The sequence below is a fragment of the Rhinolophus ferrumequinum genome, chromosome 4, assembly GCF_004115265.2.
Source record: "Rhinolophus ferrumequinum isolate MPI-CBG mRhiFer1 chromosome 4, mRhiFer1_v1.p, whole genome shotgun sequence".
Classification (NCBI taxonomy): domain Eukaryota; kingdom Metazoa; phylum Chordata; class Mammalia; order Chiroptera; family Rhinolophidae; genus Rhinolophus; species Rhinolophus ferrumequinum.
In genome coordinates this window covers 2,168,140-2,187,899 of record NC_046287.1, presented here as the reverse complement: position 1 = coordinate 2,187,899, position 19,760 = coordinate 2,168,140, and the positions used below count along the sequence as shown (strand labels likewise).

At 44.1% G+C, this 19,760-nt stretch overlaps 1 protein-coding gene across 1 annotated transcript in view; it reads left to right on the top strand.

Annotated features, from left to right (window-relative positions):
- CSMD1 (CUB and Sushi multiple domains 1) overlaps nucleotides 1-19,760 on the top strand; it is a 1,609,724-nt gene that overhangs the window by 1,020,925 nt on the left and 569,039 nt on the right. Inside the window, exon 6 of the mRNA XM_033104535.1 lies at nucleotides 3,385-3,497. Coding sequence (XP_032960426.1) covers nucleotides 3,385-3,497 — 113 coding nt within the window. The remainder of the gene's footprint in view (nucleotides 1-3,384; nucleotides 3,498-19,760) is intronic.

Sequence of the window (19,760 nt, the reverse complement as noted above, 5' to 3'; positions counted from 1 at the left end):
TCGCCAATCATGGGTGGAGTTTGCACATGCATCCCTCTGACCTCCTTCCATAGGTTCATTTTCTCCCTCTGACTCTCTTTTTCTGCCTCTGTATTCCATTTTTAAGGATCTTTTTGATTACATTGGGGCACCTGATAATCCAGGGTAATCTCTCCATCTCAAGGTGTGTAACTTCATAACATTTCAATGTCCCTTTTCCCATGTCAGGTGACATAGTCACAAGTTCTGGGATTAGGATGTGTACTCTTTGGGAGGCATTACCACAAAGGTATTTGGCTGAATTCTTTACCTCAAAAGCTTATCCGAACCATCCAAGTTCTTAGTAAACCAACACTACCTCCACTGGTTTGTATGTTAATCAATTTTCTTTAGTTAGTAATGAAGGAAGAAGTGATTGTATAACATAATCTTCCTATTAAATGACAGCTCTGAGGGTAGCCTCAGCCAGGGGGAAGGTAACAGAAAAACTCACAATTCCAAAGATAGGTCTTACTTAGAACAACCAGCTCCCTGACACCCCCCAAGAACCAGATGTGGATATTTGTTTAATTCACACGAATCTGCGCACATCAACCCACTCTGGAGTGTGACACCTTGCAGGACTTGGCTCTGACCTTGGGACATGAATTACAATATGTAACTGTTACAAAGCCCTCACTTTTGATTCTGTATGAGAGAAGGCTGTATAGGAGTTATGCAATTTTTGAAACTTTAGTTATAAAAGTGAACTTGATATACATCCTCTAACTGTCTCACTGCCCAGCATTTTTCCAAACTGCCTCCTATATATGAAAGCAAGGTCAGCACACAGTGGCCAACAGGCAAATCCGGCCCATAAGTTAAGAATGATTCTTACCTTGTTAAGTGGCTGATAGATATATGTAGATATAGATATATAGATATATAGATATATAGATATAGATATATAGGTTGGTGCAAAAGTAATTACGGTTTTTGCAATTATTTTCAACCTTTTAAACTGCAATTACTTTTGCAGCAACCTAACAATTATGTTAGCACCTAAAAAAAAAAGTAATACTATTTTTACCCCCAAAAAAGGACGTGAAATACAACTTCCAGTGTCCATAAATAAAGTGTTATCAGAACCCCACCACAGCGAACCCAGGTCTGTGTTTGCACAGGGCAGAGCTGACCAGTTGGATCAGAGACCATGTGACCCAGAGCTCCTAAAATAATCCTATCTGGCCCATCGCAGGGGGAATGTATCGACAAAAGCAATACTGACGTTTTCTGGGTAGGTGTTTGGAAAATGTGGGGTGAAGAGAGGGGCTGTTTATGGGCATTGCTAATGTTGATGAAGCTGAAATGCAATGCCGTCTAACATTTGAGATTAGAGTCACTCCAAGAGGACTAGTTATATATGTATGTATATGTATATGATTTATATATGTGTATATATATATAAGATTTATGTATATTTATATACATAAATCTTTAAAGCAACAAAAAGTAAACATGGATTTCAATTATTAAAAATTTCAGTAAATGTGGATAAGCTGGATAGACGGTGTGTGGTTAAATCCAAAATTTACTTCTCTCTTGGCCATTGTTAGTATTAGGCAAAGAGGTATGTGACTAGTTCCAACAGAATTTGTAACACAATCTCAGCAGGAAAAAAGGGGGGCAGGGGAGCCTTCAAACAAAATATCAGAATGATGAAATGCTTCTTGGAGCCAGCCTTACCCGACTTCCCCAGTTAGTACTACATAAATCCAAACTAACAGGCAGATCTGAGTAGTATATTTCCTCTCACAGAAGATTATTTCCAACAGTGACATAAACACTGTTGCAATTGGTTACAGTCAAGGGTTGGCTTTTAACTTTAAGTGGATGCTGCACATTTCTAAACCTGAAAGTTGAAATTGAACACCCTGACATCAGAAAGCTTGGCGACATATTTCATTGGATGCTGCTTTTCCTCCAGGTAGTGGGGTTAGCAGGAGTCAGCCCGGATCTGGTAAATCCCACGCGTAGAACACGGTTTCCAGCTTGACCAAGCAGCAGAGGTCCTCACAGGCCAGCCCACAAAGGGCAGCGCAAGTTTCTGCCACACGCCCATGGTTAAAGTCTTACAGATCTTCGACACCAGTGAGCATTGTTTTGAAAATAGATTTGCCAGCTGAAGTGCAAAATAATCATACAATGAGTAGCCACTTGTAAGTAACATTTGAAACTGCTTTAGGACCATTTATGGAAGATATAGACAGATAGATAGATAGATAGATAGATAGATAGATAGATAGATAGATAGATAGATGATAGATAGATAGATATAGCTATAGATAGATATATATAGATACAGATATATAGATATATAGATATATAGCTTGGTACAAAAGTCATTACAGTTTTTGCAATTATTTTCAACCTTTTAAACTGCAATTACTTTTGCACCAACCTAATAATTACATCAGCGCCTCAATGGAGGTATTTTCAAACGCAATGTACAGACTGGAAAACTGAGACAACCCAGGTGTGCAGGCCTCAGGTAGGACCAGCTGAGCCAGCCCGTCATCCTGTGTCTGGCACGTGCCGAGCCAATGGCACACCACCGGCCAGGACTGACAGTGCCCCAGCGTCTGGCACAGCCAGATCCCTGCTCTCCAAAAGCCATGGACTTCTCTGTGGGGACACAAAGTTTCCAAGGGCAGGAAGGAGATCACGAATTTTTCTGTGACAACTAACTACACATTTTAAAGTGGACTGGATCTTTTACACAGCTTAACCAGAGATTGACAGTGTCTGATGTTTGAAAGATTTAATTGTGTTTTACATATACTCTTTTTCTCAAACATGCTTTTCTTCCATCTCAGAACGTCTTGACAGTCTTGTCACTCATCTCATAAACACTCCCTTTCGTCATCCCTGTAGGAGAGGTCCCTGCCGTGAATTCTGCAGGGGAGCACTAGACACATGGCAAACTCGCTGTCAAGCATGAGAAGCCGTGTAGTTGAGACGACTTCCAGTGAAATACAATTTCTCAGTGTTCCGATAGTGACTGGCAGGGTTTTATCATTTGCCTCCTTCTTTTCCTTTTGTACTGTGTTATGATTGAAGTCACGATGCAAAGAAATAAGAAATCAAAAGAATATCTTCTCGTTTATTTATCATTAATAAAGAAGACTCAAAATGTAAAATATTTGTGAAAGCCTTCATTTCCTAAAGAATAAATATAGCCTTTGTATGTGGGGTAAGATAAAATTATCTGAATCATTTCAAAGTTTAAATGTAGCTAATAAATGACCTCTGTTTTAAGCACCTCAAAATAAAGACTGTCCGTAGTCGATTTTAAAAGCGGGTTTGCTATAGGCCATTTGCTCTGTTGGTTTACAAGGGGGATTTTTTCTTCATTCTCTTTTCCAGGCTGACGGGCATGAATCTTCCTTCTCCTGTTATCAGTAGCAAGAATTGGTTAAGACTCCATTTCACATCTGACAGCAACCATCGACGCAAAGGATTTAATGCCCAGTTTCAAGGTAAGAATGTTCCATCTTACAAGAAAAAAAAAATAGCAGAAGATCTGCTGGTCCTTTCCAACTCTGAAACTTTATGATTCTCTTGCTAAAGAGGAAACAAGATATATATGCTTGAAAACATCTTCTATTTCTTATATGAACAGTTCACATTAGAAATCCGTAGTAACTTATTAACGGTGCCTTATTACGGTGGTATATGCAGTAGATTTTCTTGTTTTGCTGGAATTATTGGTAAGTTTTAGTCAGTAAATATTGATTAGCATTAATTTTAATTCCTATACACCTAACCACTAAATATCCCAGTGGTCTGGTTATTTTCTTGATCTGCGCTCTAAGAATGGTATAGCACGTAGGTTGCAAGAAATTGCATAAGTGCATCATGATGTCACTTTTAGTCCTAACATGTACGCACACTACATAAATCGAGCTACCTGATTTAGTGATTTATACATAAAGGAACCTCAAAACCAAAATGCTGAGTCTGTAGCTGAGTAAACCGGAAAGACTGTAATCAGTTCTGTGCAGGGTTGATTGTGAAACTTTCTGTTTGTATCTAATTTCTGATGTTTCGACCTGGATAATATTGTATCATTTCCTATATGTTTCTAATAATCACCAATACTTATCAATACAATGGAAAGAAATGCAATCTATTAAGAGGCCCAACGAAAACCATTCCACTTGCATTTCAAACAAACATAGTATGATTGTGTCGGACAGTGAGATGCTTTCCCCAGCACACTGCTCACACGGCCCCCAAAACACGACTATAAGAAAGTCAGCTGAGGCAGCTTTCCTTAGCACTTGTGCACGCGGCCAGGACCCCAAAAGACGGACAGTATATACAACTCCCACTGTCCAGAAACTAGTTGGTAGGAAGGAGAGTCTGTAAACAACTCCCACCCAGGGAGATTGTATTAGTGTCTAGTGTCCCAACAAGTGGGTCTGCACCACGAATCAGTATTTAGAATGCCTCTTGACTGATCATAAAATTGGGTAGGTAAATCTATAGAGTTGTTTCTAAGCTGTTGATTGATCTTCTCCAGTGGTGCTGATGAATTGATTGGTATCGCACAACAGAGAAACGTCTAGGTATCGGCCTCCAGGCTTGGTCAGTGTATGTGGCATCCTCAGCAGTGATCGCAAGAAAGGTCAGCAATAGAACATCAAATCTGAAGATACTAGGAATTCATAGATATAAGAAACATATGGGTTGACAGAAAATTGCAACAGCTAGGACATGTCAGCCACTGATGGTAAAAGAATGTATGTCATTCAAAGTGGTGAGTTTTGCACATAAGTCCAAAGAGATAAAAAGATGTAAAACTAGACGGTGGGGTAGACGTGTCTTCCGAGCAGCAGACCAGAAAGCCTCCCCAGGCTGATCCTGAAGTCCACCTCCAAGACCACGTAGTGAGAGGGCTGCCCCGCTTTCTGTCATTGGCACATGGGCCTCATTTCCCAGGAGGCATCATGCTCTTGACCATCTTAGCAGACTGTGTTTGGAAGGTTGGGTTCAGGAAGGTCACTGTTTTCAAAAGACACCTGCCCAGGTGGAGAGGAATGGGATGTTGATGGAAACATTCAGAAACGGACCTGCCATCTCAAAAGGAGCGTGGCAAAGGCTGGGTAGAAAAGCAGTGCGTTGGTGCTTCTCAGGAGGGCAGCACTGTGACCCGTGAATGGAAGCTACCCGGCGCCCTTCCTGCTCATTCTCAATCAGGCCTGAGGGCAGCAGAACAGCAGACACAGCTCTAGCTGCTGCAGACACGGCCCCTCTCAGAAACCCCACCAGCCGGTCCACTGACCCTCTCTGTGTGTGATGCTGTCCTGACTTTGCAACTAGGAGGCCTCGGGGTTTTCATTCGGAGGCCAAATGGGAAACCTTCCTGTCCTACAGGGAACACACATCGTTCATGTAAATCTCCCCTTTCTTCTCTGCCTGGATTGAACACCCAATCTGCGCTGTCCTTGCATTTCAACTAAACAAAATAAGGAGGGAAAACACACTGTTGTTATTACCAACACAATTGCAAAACACAGCAGCACCGCCGATGAACATTCCAGAAAACCAACAAGGACAACAATACTTAGCAGTGAGAAACTCACATAGTATTTGCCAAATGCTATTTAATGTCCGTGCAAATAGTCTGTCAAACGACCCAGATCTTGTATGATTTGGTGGAGAAAGGGAACCTTTTGATAAAAACACATTTCTATGCCTACTGCCTTAGTAACATGACTGCATCTACATTTGTTATTTGTGGTCACTTTGAAGATTATAAAAACCCCATGAGTGTTACTTGCAGTAAATATGATTGCAAGTTATGTGGAGTTCGCATGGGAACCCTCTGTGGTCCCCAAGCCACTAACGCAGTCCTCTGGTCCTCTCGCCATACGAAACTGCCTCTCCATCCAAGACGATGATGGCTGCATGCAATTTTATAACTTCTGAAAACAAAGAGTACACTCTTCCTAACTTTGCATTTTTCTTGGTCAAATAAACCAATCACCACCACCATAAAATATTCTTCCTTCTCTTTCTTTCTGTTTTTAGCTTTCATCTCTACATTCTTCATTCTCTGAATCTTACACTTCCATGGTTTTATGTCTTCGATCATGCAATCAAGTCATGCCAAAATTAGTAGTAAGTTGGACTGACAAGAAAAACTGCTCTATAGTTGCTACTCCTAAAATATACTCACTTTTAAAATAGCATTGTGAACAAAAGAGGTAACAAATGCAGCAAAAGCTGTGTGATGGATTTGCAATATCTGTGTACATACTGAGCTCTCATGGAGCGGCAGGTTTGTGTAGGATGCATGACTTTTTTAACATCTGCTGAAAAGTGAGCCCATCCTTAATATGTTGCTTCTATTACTGATTATAATGAAACAATTGCCTTGTTAGCGCCATTTGTCATCTCGACATTTTTGATGTCTGCAAGATTACTTTTTTAAAGATACATAAATCTTGAGCCATAAATGCCTCTTCACTGTTAAGTAGCCACATATGTGTTGAACTCCAGTTTTACATATGTTTACCTGGCTATTTATAAAATTACAATTTTCACAAAAGGCAATTCCCATTGATTTCTGTACCTGATAAATCATTGTGAAAGTGTTTGTAATATTGTCCCCATTTACATAGAGAACGCCCTGTCTCATAAATCAAAAGAAAACCTGAGCACGGATTTATATCCTGTGTTGACACAAATAATTAGCTTTCCTTTTGGGAGCTAGTTCTCCATAACTGTCGATTTCCCTTTTAATTTTAAAGGAAGACTTTATAGAAAATGAAGACTTTCGTGTTGTTACAAATATATTTTGGGAAATGAGGGGCTACATGTTTTCAGGCTAATTCAAGTTTGGGCAGGACATGCATTCCCCACTCTCCAGCGCTCACGGCGACTGCAAGCACCAGTTCAAGTACAGAGGCTGGAGCTAAGGGGTAGGGACAGACCTGGCTCCCAGCGCCGACGCGTGTGTCCACCTCGCCCTTTAGAACAGCACCTCTGCAAGTGGTAAGGGCCGAAATCTAGAACCTAGAAGGTGCTCAGTTAATACTGTATGTTGAAGAAGTGAAGGGAATGAACTCTGCATCCTGTCCTCTAGGCCGCAGGGACCACTGGCCTGCGGCACCAGTGAGGAGCCTGCAGGTGGCGCTCTGATTCATTCTTGTGGCCTTAGATGCCATCTCTCTCTTCCACTAAGGGAACCTTTCTGATAGGTCTGGACAGGTAGAGTTTTCTTTTGATCAAAATAAATTAGCAAAATCTAATCTTATAACCTCTCAGTAATTCTTAAAGCCCCTAAATCTCTAAAAGAAAAACAGTTTTGCATAAATATAAATTCACTCAAATTAGAAACACATACCACTTTCCCTAAATATATGGGGAGCCAAAAAAGTGTACACAAGTGGCCACTTCGGTCAGCGTGGCTCAAGCAGTAGTTCGCTGTCATCAGAAGTGTCTGGACGCTGCTGGGAACCACTGTGAGCTCCTCTTGTCATTGCAGAAGGCAAATGTGACTTGTATGCATCTTTTGTTATCGGTACATATTGAGTATTACAATTTCAATAGTTTTTTCCTTTCTTAAAATGTGTGTACTTTAGTGGGGGTGCCCTCTGTATATACTTACACTTGTCTCAGAACCAAGATTCTTGCAAAGTGCCATCTCTATACTTTCAATAACTCACAGCGGGGACCCACGCATGTATATGTTCCAAGGAGCTGACTCTTGGCCTGGCGTTTTCATTCAGTACTTGTATGAGCCAATATCTGTTCTGCTAGGGCATCTTGCTACTTTATAAAAGGAGAAGAATAGTATCTGCCTCCCCGAATCACTGGATACCGTGTTTCCCCGAAAATAAGACCTAAGCGGAAAATAAGCCCTAGCATGATTTTTCAGGATGTTTGTAATATAAAATAAGCCCTACTGTATTTCCCCAAAATTAAGACAGGGTCTTCCATTAATTTTTGCTCCAAAAGATGCATTAGGGCTTATTTTGTATGACGAGCATCCTGAAAAATCATGCTAGGGCTTATTTTCCGCTTAGTTGTTATTTTCGGGGAGGCAGGGTAGCTAAACACAAGAGAAGAAAGTGTGGCAGGAGCGTTGCAAGCGGCGATGACGTGTGAGTGTTCACGACCCATGGGTGTCCTTCCGCACGCTCCCTATCTGCCCAAGCCAAAGTCACTAAAACAAAGAGGCTGGTGTTCAACGTTTTAAAAGAGATGAAAATCTCATAAATGGGCGGACTCTTCTCTCACACTGTTGGCAGAAATCTGAGCTGCTGCCACCTCTTCAGGAAACCGTTTACTGTGAAGCCGACCTCAGTCGTCTGGCAGCAGCCTCTGGGTGCGGACCCAACAGAAATGAGGACACAGGTGAATAACCAACACGTGGGCATTTATTACTGAGAAAGGGCACCTTACTGTGTGTGTGCGTGTGCGTGCGTATGTGTGTGTACATTTCAATTTAAAAAGTGTTTTGAAAAATTGTCAGAACCCCCTCCCCCCAAAATGACAAATTCGTTTGAGTTTTCGTGCAAACAGGACCAGGCAGAAAGGCCTAGAGACCCCCACTCAGGGCTGTGGTGCCGTTGAATGTCAGAACTAGCAGAGGCCACATCCTGATACAAGGAAAGGGACGCGTAAGCCATCAGCCTGCAGCACACAGCTCACCAGTGACAGAGCCGGGACCGAAACACAGTGAACGCCCTGTCCTCCCTCAGTGTCAGCCATTCCAACTCTGTTTTCTCGACTCGGGACCTGCTCCATCCATTTCCAATCAGAACTGCTCCAATCAGCTTTCTTTGAGGAGCAGCGATTTATTTTTGTACGAGTGAAATCCCAATGAAAACAGCAACACGTTAAGACAGCTGTAAGGCAGTGACAGCTTTCTCGGTTTTCGCAGGCTGATCCAGTCCAAGCCAAAAGCTGCAGACCGGTGACGGGCAGTGTTGTAATAATGACAGAGCGGGTGAGCAAGAATAATAAACTCAGGGCATGAAGCATTGAAAACACAATGAATGAGTATATTTATGAAGCAAATATAAACACGTATGTCTGTGGAAGCAAAGAGCTGCATGGAGGCGTGGGTGGCGGTGAAGAGAAGTTAAGTAAATGTTTACAGAGTTCTGACGAGGAAGGAACATGACACAGTGAGCCAGGAGCTGCTTCTCAGCGCGACCGAGGGCGACCTGGCTGGCAGGTGTGCAGGCAGCCCCTGCATGTGTTGCTCGCACGTGGCACAGACACAGGGGTCCAGGAAGCCACCACGCAGACACACCAAGCCCAGTGTCACTCCTGCCACCTTTCACTCCATCTGAGAGCGTTCACTGTGTGACAACTGGAGGTGCAGTGTCTGCTCCAAGCCCACAGAGGGAAGCAGAACCAACCGGAGACACGAGGCCCTGGAGTTGAGTCCCAGGTCTATTGTACCGAAGCCTCAGTTTCCCACCTGTGAAACTGGGATGGGAGCAAGGAGGGGCCGTGGACAGAGGTGGAGATTAAGGAGATAATCCTGTGTAGCGTCTCATACTTGGGTCTGTGGTCGCCACACGGGAAAATCCCTCTGCTAAGCTGCCTGTCTCCTTCCTTGGCTGAGCGTGCAAACTCCATGAGTGCTCTGCAGGGTTTTATTACTTCGATAAACTTCCTGGAAATTCTTGGAGTGATATTTTTCTTGACTGCTTCATCTCTTATGCCCCCTCTACTCTTCTCGTTTACCCTACATCACTGGTCCAAGCACAATGGCCATCCATTGGACACCATGTCAAGTGGAATGAAATTCCGTTCAGCTCCCTTCCTGGGTATCTGCAGCATGGCCTGCAGGGCGCTAGGAGACAGAAGCCCAAACACCGAGTCGTAGCCCGGGTGTCCAGTGAAGAAGCCAGGAACACAAGAGTGTCACCTGACAACTCTGATACAGTGTGAGTGCAGCTATGCACAAAATGCTATGGAATTAGAAAGACGCCCCTCTACTGACCTCGTAGGGAGCAGGTTCCCTAGAGGAGAGAGTGCCTGGGTTGCGCTCAGGTAGCCGGGAGGGTACAGGGTACAGGAAAGGCAGAGGCAGAGCTAGGGCCACATGACACACCAAGGTGTTTCCGGGGCCCCCGCAAACACAATAGTTCAACATGGAGCACAAAGGAAGGTGGATGGAGCGATGAGAAAATAAAACTGCAAGGGGATGAGCTAGGACGTGGAAGGATATTTAAGACTATACTTAAACACTTGCCCATAACCATGGATAAACGAGGGGGTCACAGGAGTGTCTGAGCACAGGACTGGAGACGGACACACACACTGCATGGCAAACACTGTGAGCTGGTTCCCTGTGTCAGCTCACCAGCAGCCCCTGGGGGTGTCTCCTAAAGCAGGGCTGTGCGGTGGAACCTTCTAAGAGGCTGAACACAGGAGCAAAGATGGCCCCCAGGAGGTCAGTTTTAAAGAAGAGGAAGCGACCTTGCTGAGATGCTCAACATTCTGTCCAAGGTTCAGCCACGATCACATCTAATGCATCATGTGTCAGAGAGAGACTGTGTGCATGGGAAGTGTCTGTGTGTGTGTGATTGTGTGTGTGGTGATGGCATAAACTTGGTGAAGGGAGAGCCCCCTGCAAACAGTGGCAGCTCCCCGTCTTCATCAGAGTCCAGAGAACCAGATGCTGACAGGAGACTGACGCAAAGCTTGGTGACCTGGATGCCAGGCCCAGGAAGCGGTGGTCTGACGGTCACTCAGCTTCCTGTTGGGAACACAGAAGGGAGGTTGCGTTAATCGGCCAGCACATTCATCAAATACTAGTGGCGTCACGTAAGTTCTCTGTTTACCTTAATGACAAGAAAGGAAGGTCCCTGCATCATGGAGCCGTGGGAGCACACACAGACAGCCGCGGTGTGCTGAGCCAGAGGGATGCAGCGGGGACAGTCCCAGGGCCTGGGGGTGCGGGGTGGGCTGCACCGGTTCTAAGCACAGGCTTCGGCAGTGACCCAGGGAAGCGTGGGATTCCACACGGACCACGTCCCTTGAGCTGGTCTGTAGACGACGCCCGTGAATGAGTAACCTAACGAGGGATCACTGTGGTTCTTACATCCTTCTTAGCACTGGGTATTTGGCCCTGTCCTGAGGGATGCAATGTGTCGCAGAGCTGAAAACCTGTTTGCTGGGCTCCAAGTTTGTGGGCACATCTGAGCTGAGGGATTGGCAGAGGTAATAATCTCAGAGGTCACCTGCCTGCAGGGCTGTTGACCTGGCTCAGGTGACACACAGTTCTAATGCTCCCATTTGTCTGATGTACCTTTGGCCAAAACCCCTCACCTACTGCCCAAGGTAACCTCGGGCTGGCTGTGAAATGAGGGTTTCTTACACTGTCCCTACTCACTGTTGTAAAGAGGGTAAAGCAAGTATGATTTGGTGTGTCTCTCAGTATATTAAGAAACCATAAAGGTACAAATTCATTCTGAATAGCTGCATGGTGGCTACTAAAGATAGGACAAAGAGAATATGCTTACATCTCAGTACTAATGGTTTTGAGTAGACATTGGAGGTAATTTTTTACTAATGTTGAAACAAGAGAACATATTTCTTAAGAAAAGTGGGCTATTTTATTCATTAGAGATGTTAAATTAATAGCTAGAAGTCTCACCCAGAGACAGCCTAATGGAGCAAATGAACTTTTGAGTTCGTTCCAGACTTTTGATTTAAGTCAGTGCATTTTCGTGTATTGATTTATTTAAAATTGTACTTGAAATATCAATACACAATAAATCTTAGTCATTATATATAAAACCACTTAAACTAAAACCTTACACTTCTCTACATGTGCTTAACTTTAGGGAACGGGGGCCCAAAAAACCATTCAATAAAATCCCAGCTATTGAAAACAGATTAATTTACCCGTGGTACCATGTTTCCCCGAAAAATAAGACCCAGACAATCAGCTCTAATGCATCTTTTGGAGCAAAAAGTCATATAAGACCCAGCATTATATTATATTATGTCATATCATATCATATCATATTATATTATATAAGACCCAATCTTATAATAAAATAATAAAATAAGACCGGGTCTTATATTAATTTTTGCTCCAAAAGACGCATTAGAGTTGATGGTCCAGCTAGGTCTTATTTTCAGGGAAACACAGTAACAGCAGGTAGCCGTTAAGTTCTTGTGCTTGAAGAATACAGGAGGTTAGGGGCGTCATCAGGCCCTTCGTGAATTGCCTTTCTACAACTTTTACTTTTGCGATGGTAGGACCACGTTTTCTGGCTTTCCGTTGTCGAGCCCCTAATTGCATTCCTTCTTCTGGGTTCTCTCTCGCTGGCAGTTGAACCGGTCGACTCTGCAGACTAGTGTTTATTTGCTGCAGTTAGTGTTCATTTGCTGCTGAATGTTCATATCCACTGCCTGAAGGTAATGTGTGCAGTAACGTGTGCTGGGCCGGTGAAAGCATCACTGCACACTGCCCCTGTCAGGGGGCCGTCAGCCACAACTGTCGGCACTTCCCTGGAGAGAGTCTAAGTGCAGTGTGGGCTTGCTCCTCTGGGCGGCGGCTGCCCCTGGTCACCCAAGTGGTCACCTACCCGAGGAGGCCAGAGCTCGATCAGAGCTGGAGAACGTGTGCGCCGCAGGGCTTGTTCTCTTCCTCTTCTGGCTCAGCTTACTCAGACTGAACGGTGAAGCTCTTGCTTCATGTCTTAAGTAATCCAGAAAGAGGCAGTTGGTGCTGTTATTCCGGGGGCCTCCTTTAACTCGAGCTCCTGCCTCTTGCAGAATGACAGTGCAAATGCCTCAAAGTATCAATGCAACTCTCGGATGATTCCAGGCGAGAGCTTAAATGGATCTGGAAGCAGCTTGTTGCTGAAGGACAAATGTGGTGACCCCTGGAAATTGTGACTGCCGAATAGCGGGCGAGTTTGTGGACACGTGTAGACTCCGGTTCCCCAGATTGCTTCGGCACATTTCAAGTTCGCACTTAGACATTCCTTTGAAAGTCATTTCTTTCTCACCATTTCTAAGAAGTGTCTCAGAGACTTCCTTCTTTGTAGCTCAGTCTGACTGGGGTTTCTAACGGCTCACAAGGTCCCAGCCAGCTCCCCGTATGGTCGACCACCGTAAGCTGTACCTTTGTCAAAACCATACAGTTTCCTTTGTAGGAGACCTGTAGTTAACGGCTGACTGCAACCGTATGTACAGTTCACTAATCCAAGAAATATAACACACATGTAAAGGATAGAGTCCCAGGTGTTGTCCTGTAGATATTTTGAAATTTTCCTCGAAACTCATGGGAGCTTAGCTTTCCCCAGACACACACCAGGGCCCAGTTCCGCTGGCGTGCCCGTAGTTCACATACTGAGTGACGAATCGTTTGTGTCAGACGATAAATGGCCACCGCCTAGAGAATGCCGACTGCTCCCCAGACTGGCTGCTGCAGACTCCCACACGAAGCCGCCCTGTCTCTCCACCGCACTCCTTAGGGCTGATGGATGCTCTGGAGTGTGTGCCCGGCCTGGGCCCTGGCGGATGCGAGCCTGCTACAGTGTTGGACCTGCTGCTCAGCTCTGTGACGTGTCAGCCTGAGTGTTCATGAGTGCTCCGTGTGACTGGCGCGGACTGGATGTAGCATTAAGGCTGATAGAAATGCAGCACAAGGAGCATGGATGCCTCCCTTTCCAGAGAAATACACGCCACACCGCTAGAAGCCGTATGTTAGTGTATGGGTGTAAGCCACTGACTCCTCTCTCCTTAGCCCAGTGCTAACTTCCTTTGGCTGTTTTTATTTGTGGGTTTTTTTTTTTTGGGGGGGGGGTTGTTTGTTTTGTTTTGTTATTTGCCTCCATAAAGTTAGAAGACTTCCTAGTTGAACTTCTCATGTCATGAAACCTCTTGTAGTTCACAAGCCTGGGGTCCACATTTGGCCAAACCCCTGCAGCTACCATTATGTACACCTTGCCCAATAGACACCAAGCTCTCAAAGGTATGTCTCCAGCCTTCCTTTGAAACTCATATTTAATCTGTGTTCTAATCATGTCATTCCCCGGCTGTAAAAGCACTCACTGAGCTTGGCCAAATCACCCACTGCCCCCATCCTGCCCGTCCACCACCCACGCTGCCCGCCCCCCACACTCTGCCCCCTCCTCCCCTACTCAGCTGCAGCCTCCTCCTCATTCCCATTCTTCTTTGAAGAAACCTTCTCCCTAGCCGTATCAATCATGTATTCACCTATGTCTGCATAGCACTTAGACTTTTCTCATGGAGCTTTTCAGCTTTATTGAGGTATTGTTGACAAATCAAACTGCAAATATTTAAAGTGTGCTACATGATGATTTCATATATGTAAACAGTATGAATAGATCCCACCATCAAGTTCATGAACTTACCCACGACCTCCCGTATTTACCTTTTTGGGGGTGGGGGTGGGGTAAGAACACTGACTTTCTAGTCTCAGCAGGTTTCAATTATACGATGCAGCGTTATCACTACAGTCGCCAGGTTTCACCTCAGATCCTCAGACCTTATTCACGCTATAGCTGCAAGTGTGTCCTTTTCACCAACCTCTTCCTGGCTCCCCCAGACCCTGTGAGCACTGTTCTATTTTCTACTGTCTGTCTCTACAGTTGCACATACGAGTGTGTACACATCACACGACAGTTTGCAGCGGCTGTAGGTATGCATAGTAAGTTACCTGTGTCTGGGAGAGCAGAGCAGAAGCATGGCCCTTGTGGCCTGCTGCATTCAGCAGAGAGAGCGCCAGCGTCCACATTCACTCGGGAAAGAAGGATAGTTCAGTGCCTGAGCCAACCCACTCCCCTGAAAGGACGTAACACTCCACACTCATTAAAATGGCCGTGGCGTGACGTGGTAGAAACACTCTGACAACCGCTGTGCCCTTGAGCAAGACTCTAGCTTCTTTGCATGTCTGTTTACCCACGTGTCAAGTAGAGCGAACCACAGCTGCCTTGCAGGACTGTCACGGGCTCAGGTGGGGAAAGCTGTGTCAGGGTTTGTTCGAATCCAGTGTGATCTGTGCTTCAGTGACCCATCCAACAAGATGGCCGTGGTACAGTGTCCCCGGGGCCCTCACAAGTCTGTGAGGTGTCACTGTCCACTCCCACACAACTTACCGTATCTACACCTGGCACATTATATACCCTGTGACATCACGACACATTTACAAAATCTGAAGTCAGTCTTCACAAGAAGAAGTTGAGTCCCTTCGGAAGCTCTCTGACTTTCTCTGTCCTTCTGTGACCCTTCACACGCTTCTCGGGAGAGGCAGGGCTGCTAGAGGGGTGGCCTGAGGGTGGCTGTGCAGGATGACACATGCCGTTCTGTGTCATCTCTCATGCCGTTCTACTCGATGACACGAGTAGAAGCGAGAGTGGATGCTGAGACCTTCCTGGGGGAAGCACTCGTGGCCATTGGCCAGGGTGCTTCTAGCTGTCGTTGTGTCCCATCTGGGTATTGATTTTTCTCACCAAATAATCCTCCGGGTCCCTTCTGACGCCAAATGTGTATAATTCTAAATAGAAGCTCGTGAGAACCAGTTTGATTGTGGTGATTATCTCAAAATGTGAATATGTAACAAAACATCAAGATGCACACCTTAAATGTATACAGTGTTAGTCAACTATACCTCAATAAAGTTGGGGGCAAATATAGATGAATAAAACAATAAATAGACACTGGACAGATATAGACCAAATGACATTTTTTTTCCCTAATGCTAAGTAATTCTTATTCCTTCTCCTGATAAGCCGGTTGTGCCTACGTGCTTTATTTAGTCACCTTTATGGTAAGACTGGCCAGATAAGTAGATCAATGTTTCTAATTCATTAAAAACACACCATTAAACAGATAGTATTACCTTTATGAGTGTTACCTTTAACCCTACGTTAATTGCTTCCACAAATTTAAATAAATATGGTGTCTAAATGGTAACAAACATGCGAAGTATAATTTAACTTGCTAACTAGAACATAATATATATTTATCAAATCCTTATCTGCCATGTTTATTTCCATTTAATTGCATTAACCTGAGATTTATTGAACACCTGCTGTTAGCAAGGCATTGCAACAGATGGCATGAGCGTGACAGAAAGGACATACTTCTATCACCTAAAGGATCTTATTATTGAATGGGGAAGATCAGGCCTATTTCTGCTATTGTGATTTTGTATATTTTTTAATCTGTCTTACTGGATTGTTAGCTCTGATCTCAGAATTGCATAGGGTGGATTCAAATTGACAATATCCACCCTGCCAGTTTCTTCCTTTAAAACAAAGGTAATTAACTTTAATGCCTGCCTTTCTCATTATTTTTATTGGATATAATTTATATGAAGATAGGCAACACCTGATAAGAGATGAATAAATAGCAGCTATTATTTTTTTCACTGCCGTACCAACCAATAATGATACGTACTTTAAGAATATATAAATTATACGTAGCAGGCATGTTGTAAACATTGGATATAGAAAAATGATTGCTAACACACTGTGTCTGCCTTCCAGAGTTTGTAATTCAATTATAGCTCTCAATATATATTAATATTTCGGTCAGATGCATCATTGAAAATTTAACAAAAGTTATGGACTCTCCCTGGAGAAAGAATGCATACGATGATTTACCAGATTTCACAAGCTTTGGTATGAACTTCGTGTTTGCCTGAAATCCTAGGGGTCACAAGTGGATTTCAGGTTACAAATGAGGTGTATTTATAGAAAATACAGAGTCAGAACTCGCTTCTAGTTAATGGTGAGCTAGAGAAGACTGTACAGAAAGGAGATAGATATAGACAGGTACAGAGCCAGATCAGCAGACACGTAGGCTTTTGGACTGGTAGCTGTAGCCAGAGCGCACAAAAGTGTGACGTGGGCAAGAAAGGGCTATGGGCGAAAGTGAGGCTGAGAAGAAAGGGGGAGAAGTCAGCCTGAAAGGACAATCTGAGAGGTTAAAAAAAAAAAAAATCAAGAGTGCTTGGAAAAGTTGAATGAGATTTGACATTTGTAGGAGATAATGATGAAAAAATATGTTTGGGCCCAAATGTGACTGACACTGTGAAGAACCTGAACTTGGGCTGTTGGGAACAGGAGGGAGCTGCTGGACACCTGAGCAGGGTTGGAGCTTAGAGGGGACAACGGGGCGACAAATGAGTGTGCCGTTGCCACAGATAACTTCCATACCAAGGGCACTTTGTTCTTTGTAAATAGGACTCTCTATTCAGGGAACAGACCTTCAGCATCGTTCCCATTTCCCATGAGAAGCTTAGAGAACCGGTATCATTTGTTTATTGTGCCAGACATTTCCTTTCTGCACAATCGGACTACACTGGATCATTCCAGTTTTAATGGAGAGTTGATGCTGTAGTGACACAGTGCCTATCATAGAGATGCAGAAAGAAGTCTGCCTCCTGAAACACGTCAAACAAATGGAAATTGAAGCACAGTTTATTTGTCGAGGTCCCGGGTAAAATCGTGAGCTTGTCTGTCATGAGATGTGTACAGTAAAACAACTGCCTTGGGGATCTGGATTAGAAAACTGAGGCACATGGACCGCCATGTGACAGCACGTCCTTCTTGCCTTTCACTGCCCACTTTCTAGAGAGAGTGCCTGGAGGACCTTGTGTACCCACGTGGACCCTGCCTTGCGTCCGCAGGTTCTGACCTGCCAAACCCTGTCTCACATACGTCATCATCTCTACCTCCTTCTCAGTGGTCAGAGCCCCACCTCGCCCACACATGGGGCACCTGAGTCAGGTTCCACCTCTACCTCTGTCCCGAAACCCTCCCCCGCCGGGCCTCTATCTCCTGTGACAGCCTTGGAAGCTGACGCTCCGGTTAGCACATAGGCACTTTCTGCTCCTTGCTTCCTTGCTTCCTGTGTGCAGTGAGGTACCCTGCGAATCGCTCTTCTCCACGGAATCCACACCTCATTTCCCTACATGTGTGTCTGCACAGTCGCCTCAAATCCCAGGACCTCAAGACCTCCTCCTCCTGTCTTCACCGTGTCATTCTCTCCAGTGCAGAAAAGCACCCCCTCCTGTCTGTCTGTAATCCTAACTTGTCCTCTGGCACCCTGCTGCCTCCCACCTCTGGGAACCCTGGAAACCTCCTTATCTGGATACACCAGTCATATGGCTGTTGACCAGTCTCATCTTTCACTGGTAATTATTTTTGCATTTTGTGCTGTCTGGTGTGGGAACGCCTGGCCACAGGTGACCACTGAGCACTTACACTGTGCTGGTTCAGATAGAAGCCGTAACTGGAACCCACACCAGATTTCAAAGGCAATGTGAAAAAAAATGACTGGGAGATATTACATGTTGACATGATCATTATTTATGACTTTTGTTTTTAAATTTTATAAAAAATGTCTACTAGAAACTTTCAAATTACATGTGCAGTCACATTTATTTCTATTTTGAAAACACTGAGGCTTTGCACTCAGGTAGGCGAGTGCCTTTCCAAATGGACCGAATGAAGGGATTTCTGGGAGGTTATCCAGAATCCCACCTTGTCTCTGGATCCCTCCCACCAATTGCCAGTGTCTGAAATCCTCATACAAAGGCTGACTCTTGGCGTGCCATTTTGGTGTATAAAGAAAAGTGTCTGTAGGAGGTGAAAATATATGCTCTATTATCATTTGTTCTTGGGTCTAAATGATGGTTTTCAGTCCCGTTCTTGGAAGTAAGCAAAGCAGAAGGATTATATGAAATTCCCCAGTGGTTGAAAGACAAAGAATTATCCCAGGACAGAGAGAAACAATGAACAACTGTGGACTCATTATCACTATTTTTTTGTATTCACAAGATTACCTTGACGAGCCTTTGATGACCAGCTAAAGCCAGCGTGTCAGCTGTATGAGGCCTCGAGGGTGCTCAGCAGCTGAGAAAACGGCAGCTTTTCAGCTCCACAGCGTCAGTCTCTAGTGCGGGACCCCACAAATGTTTTCTGAGTGAGAAAAATGTAGCCAGTTACAGACCAACTACCATTCTAAAGATAACACATGGTTTACAGCAGTGTGAAAGAATGTTCTACTCAGGATAGTTCAAATCAATATTTAAAACTGAAATATGTTTGCCTTTTTCTTTTTCTTTTTTTTAATAAAATAGAAGATCTTCAACACAACCAACTTTTCAGAAGTCATGGTGTTGATGAAAAGGATGGGTCCACATGACATGTGAAGGGTTCCTACCTACTGTGATCTTAGTGTGAAGAAAGCTAACTCAGCTATGCTTCCCACAAATTAAATCATTACACATAGTTGGTGATACCTACAATTATGATTTTTATTAGGATTATACATATATTTTTTAAAACTTCCTGTGTAAATGGTTCTTGAAAAACTCCACATGGATTACAATTTTCTTAACTGACAAAAAAGCTAACAGCCTGGAAAGTAAGCAGTCTATTGAAATAACTGAAATCATTATTTAAAGCAGGGGTGTCCAAATTGCGGCCCGCGGGCCAACTGCGGCCCGCAATCCATTGTTAATTGGCTGGCAGCAAATTCCAAAACTATATTTAGTTTACGTAAATAAACCAGGTGAGGCAATACGTACGTCACCTCGAGTGAGTGGCCCGGCTGTTTGTGTATTTTACTGCATATGGCCCTTGGTGAAAAACGTTGAAAAAAGTTTGGACACACCTGATTTAAAGCTTCCGAAACAGCCGCTACTGTGGAGAACTAAAATAAGATAGTTTAAATTCAGTGAAATTGTTGCATTTTTTCACTCTGTGAAAGCATTTTGT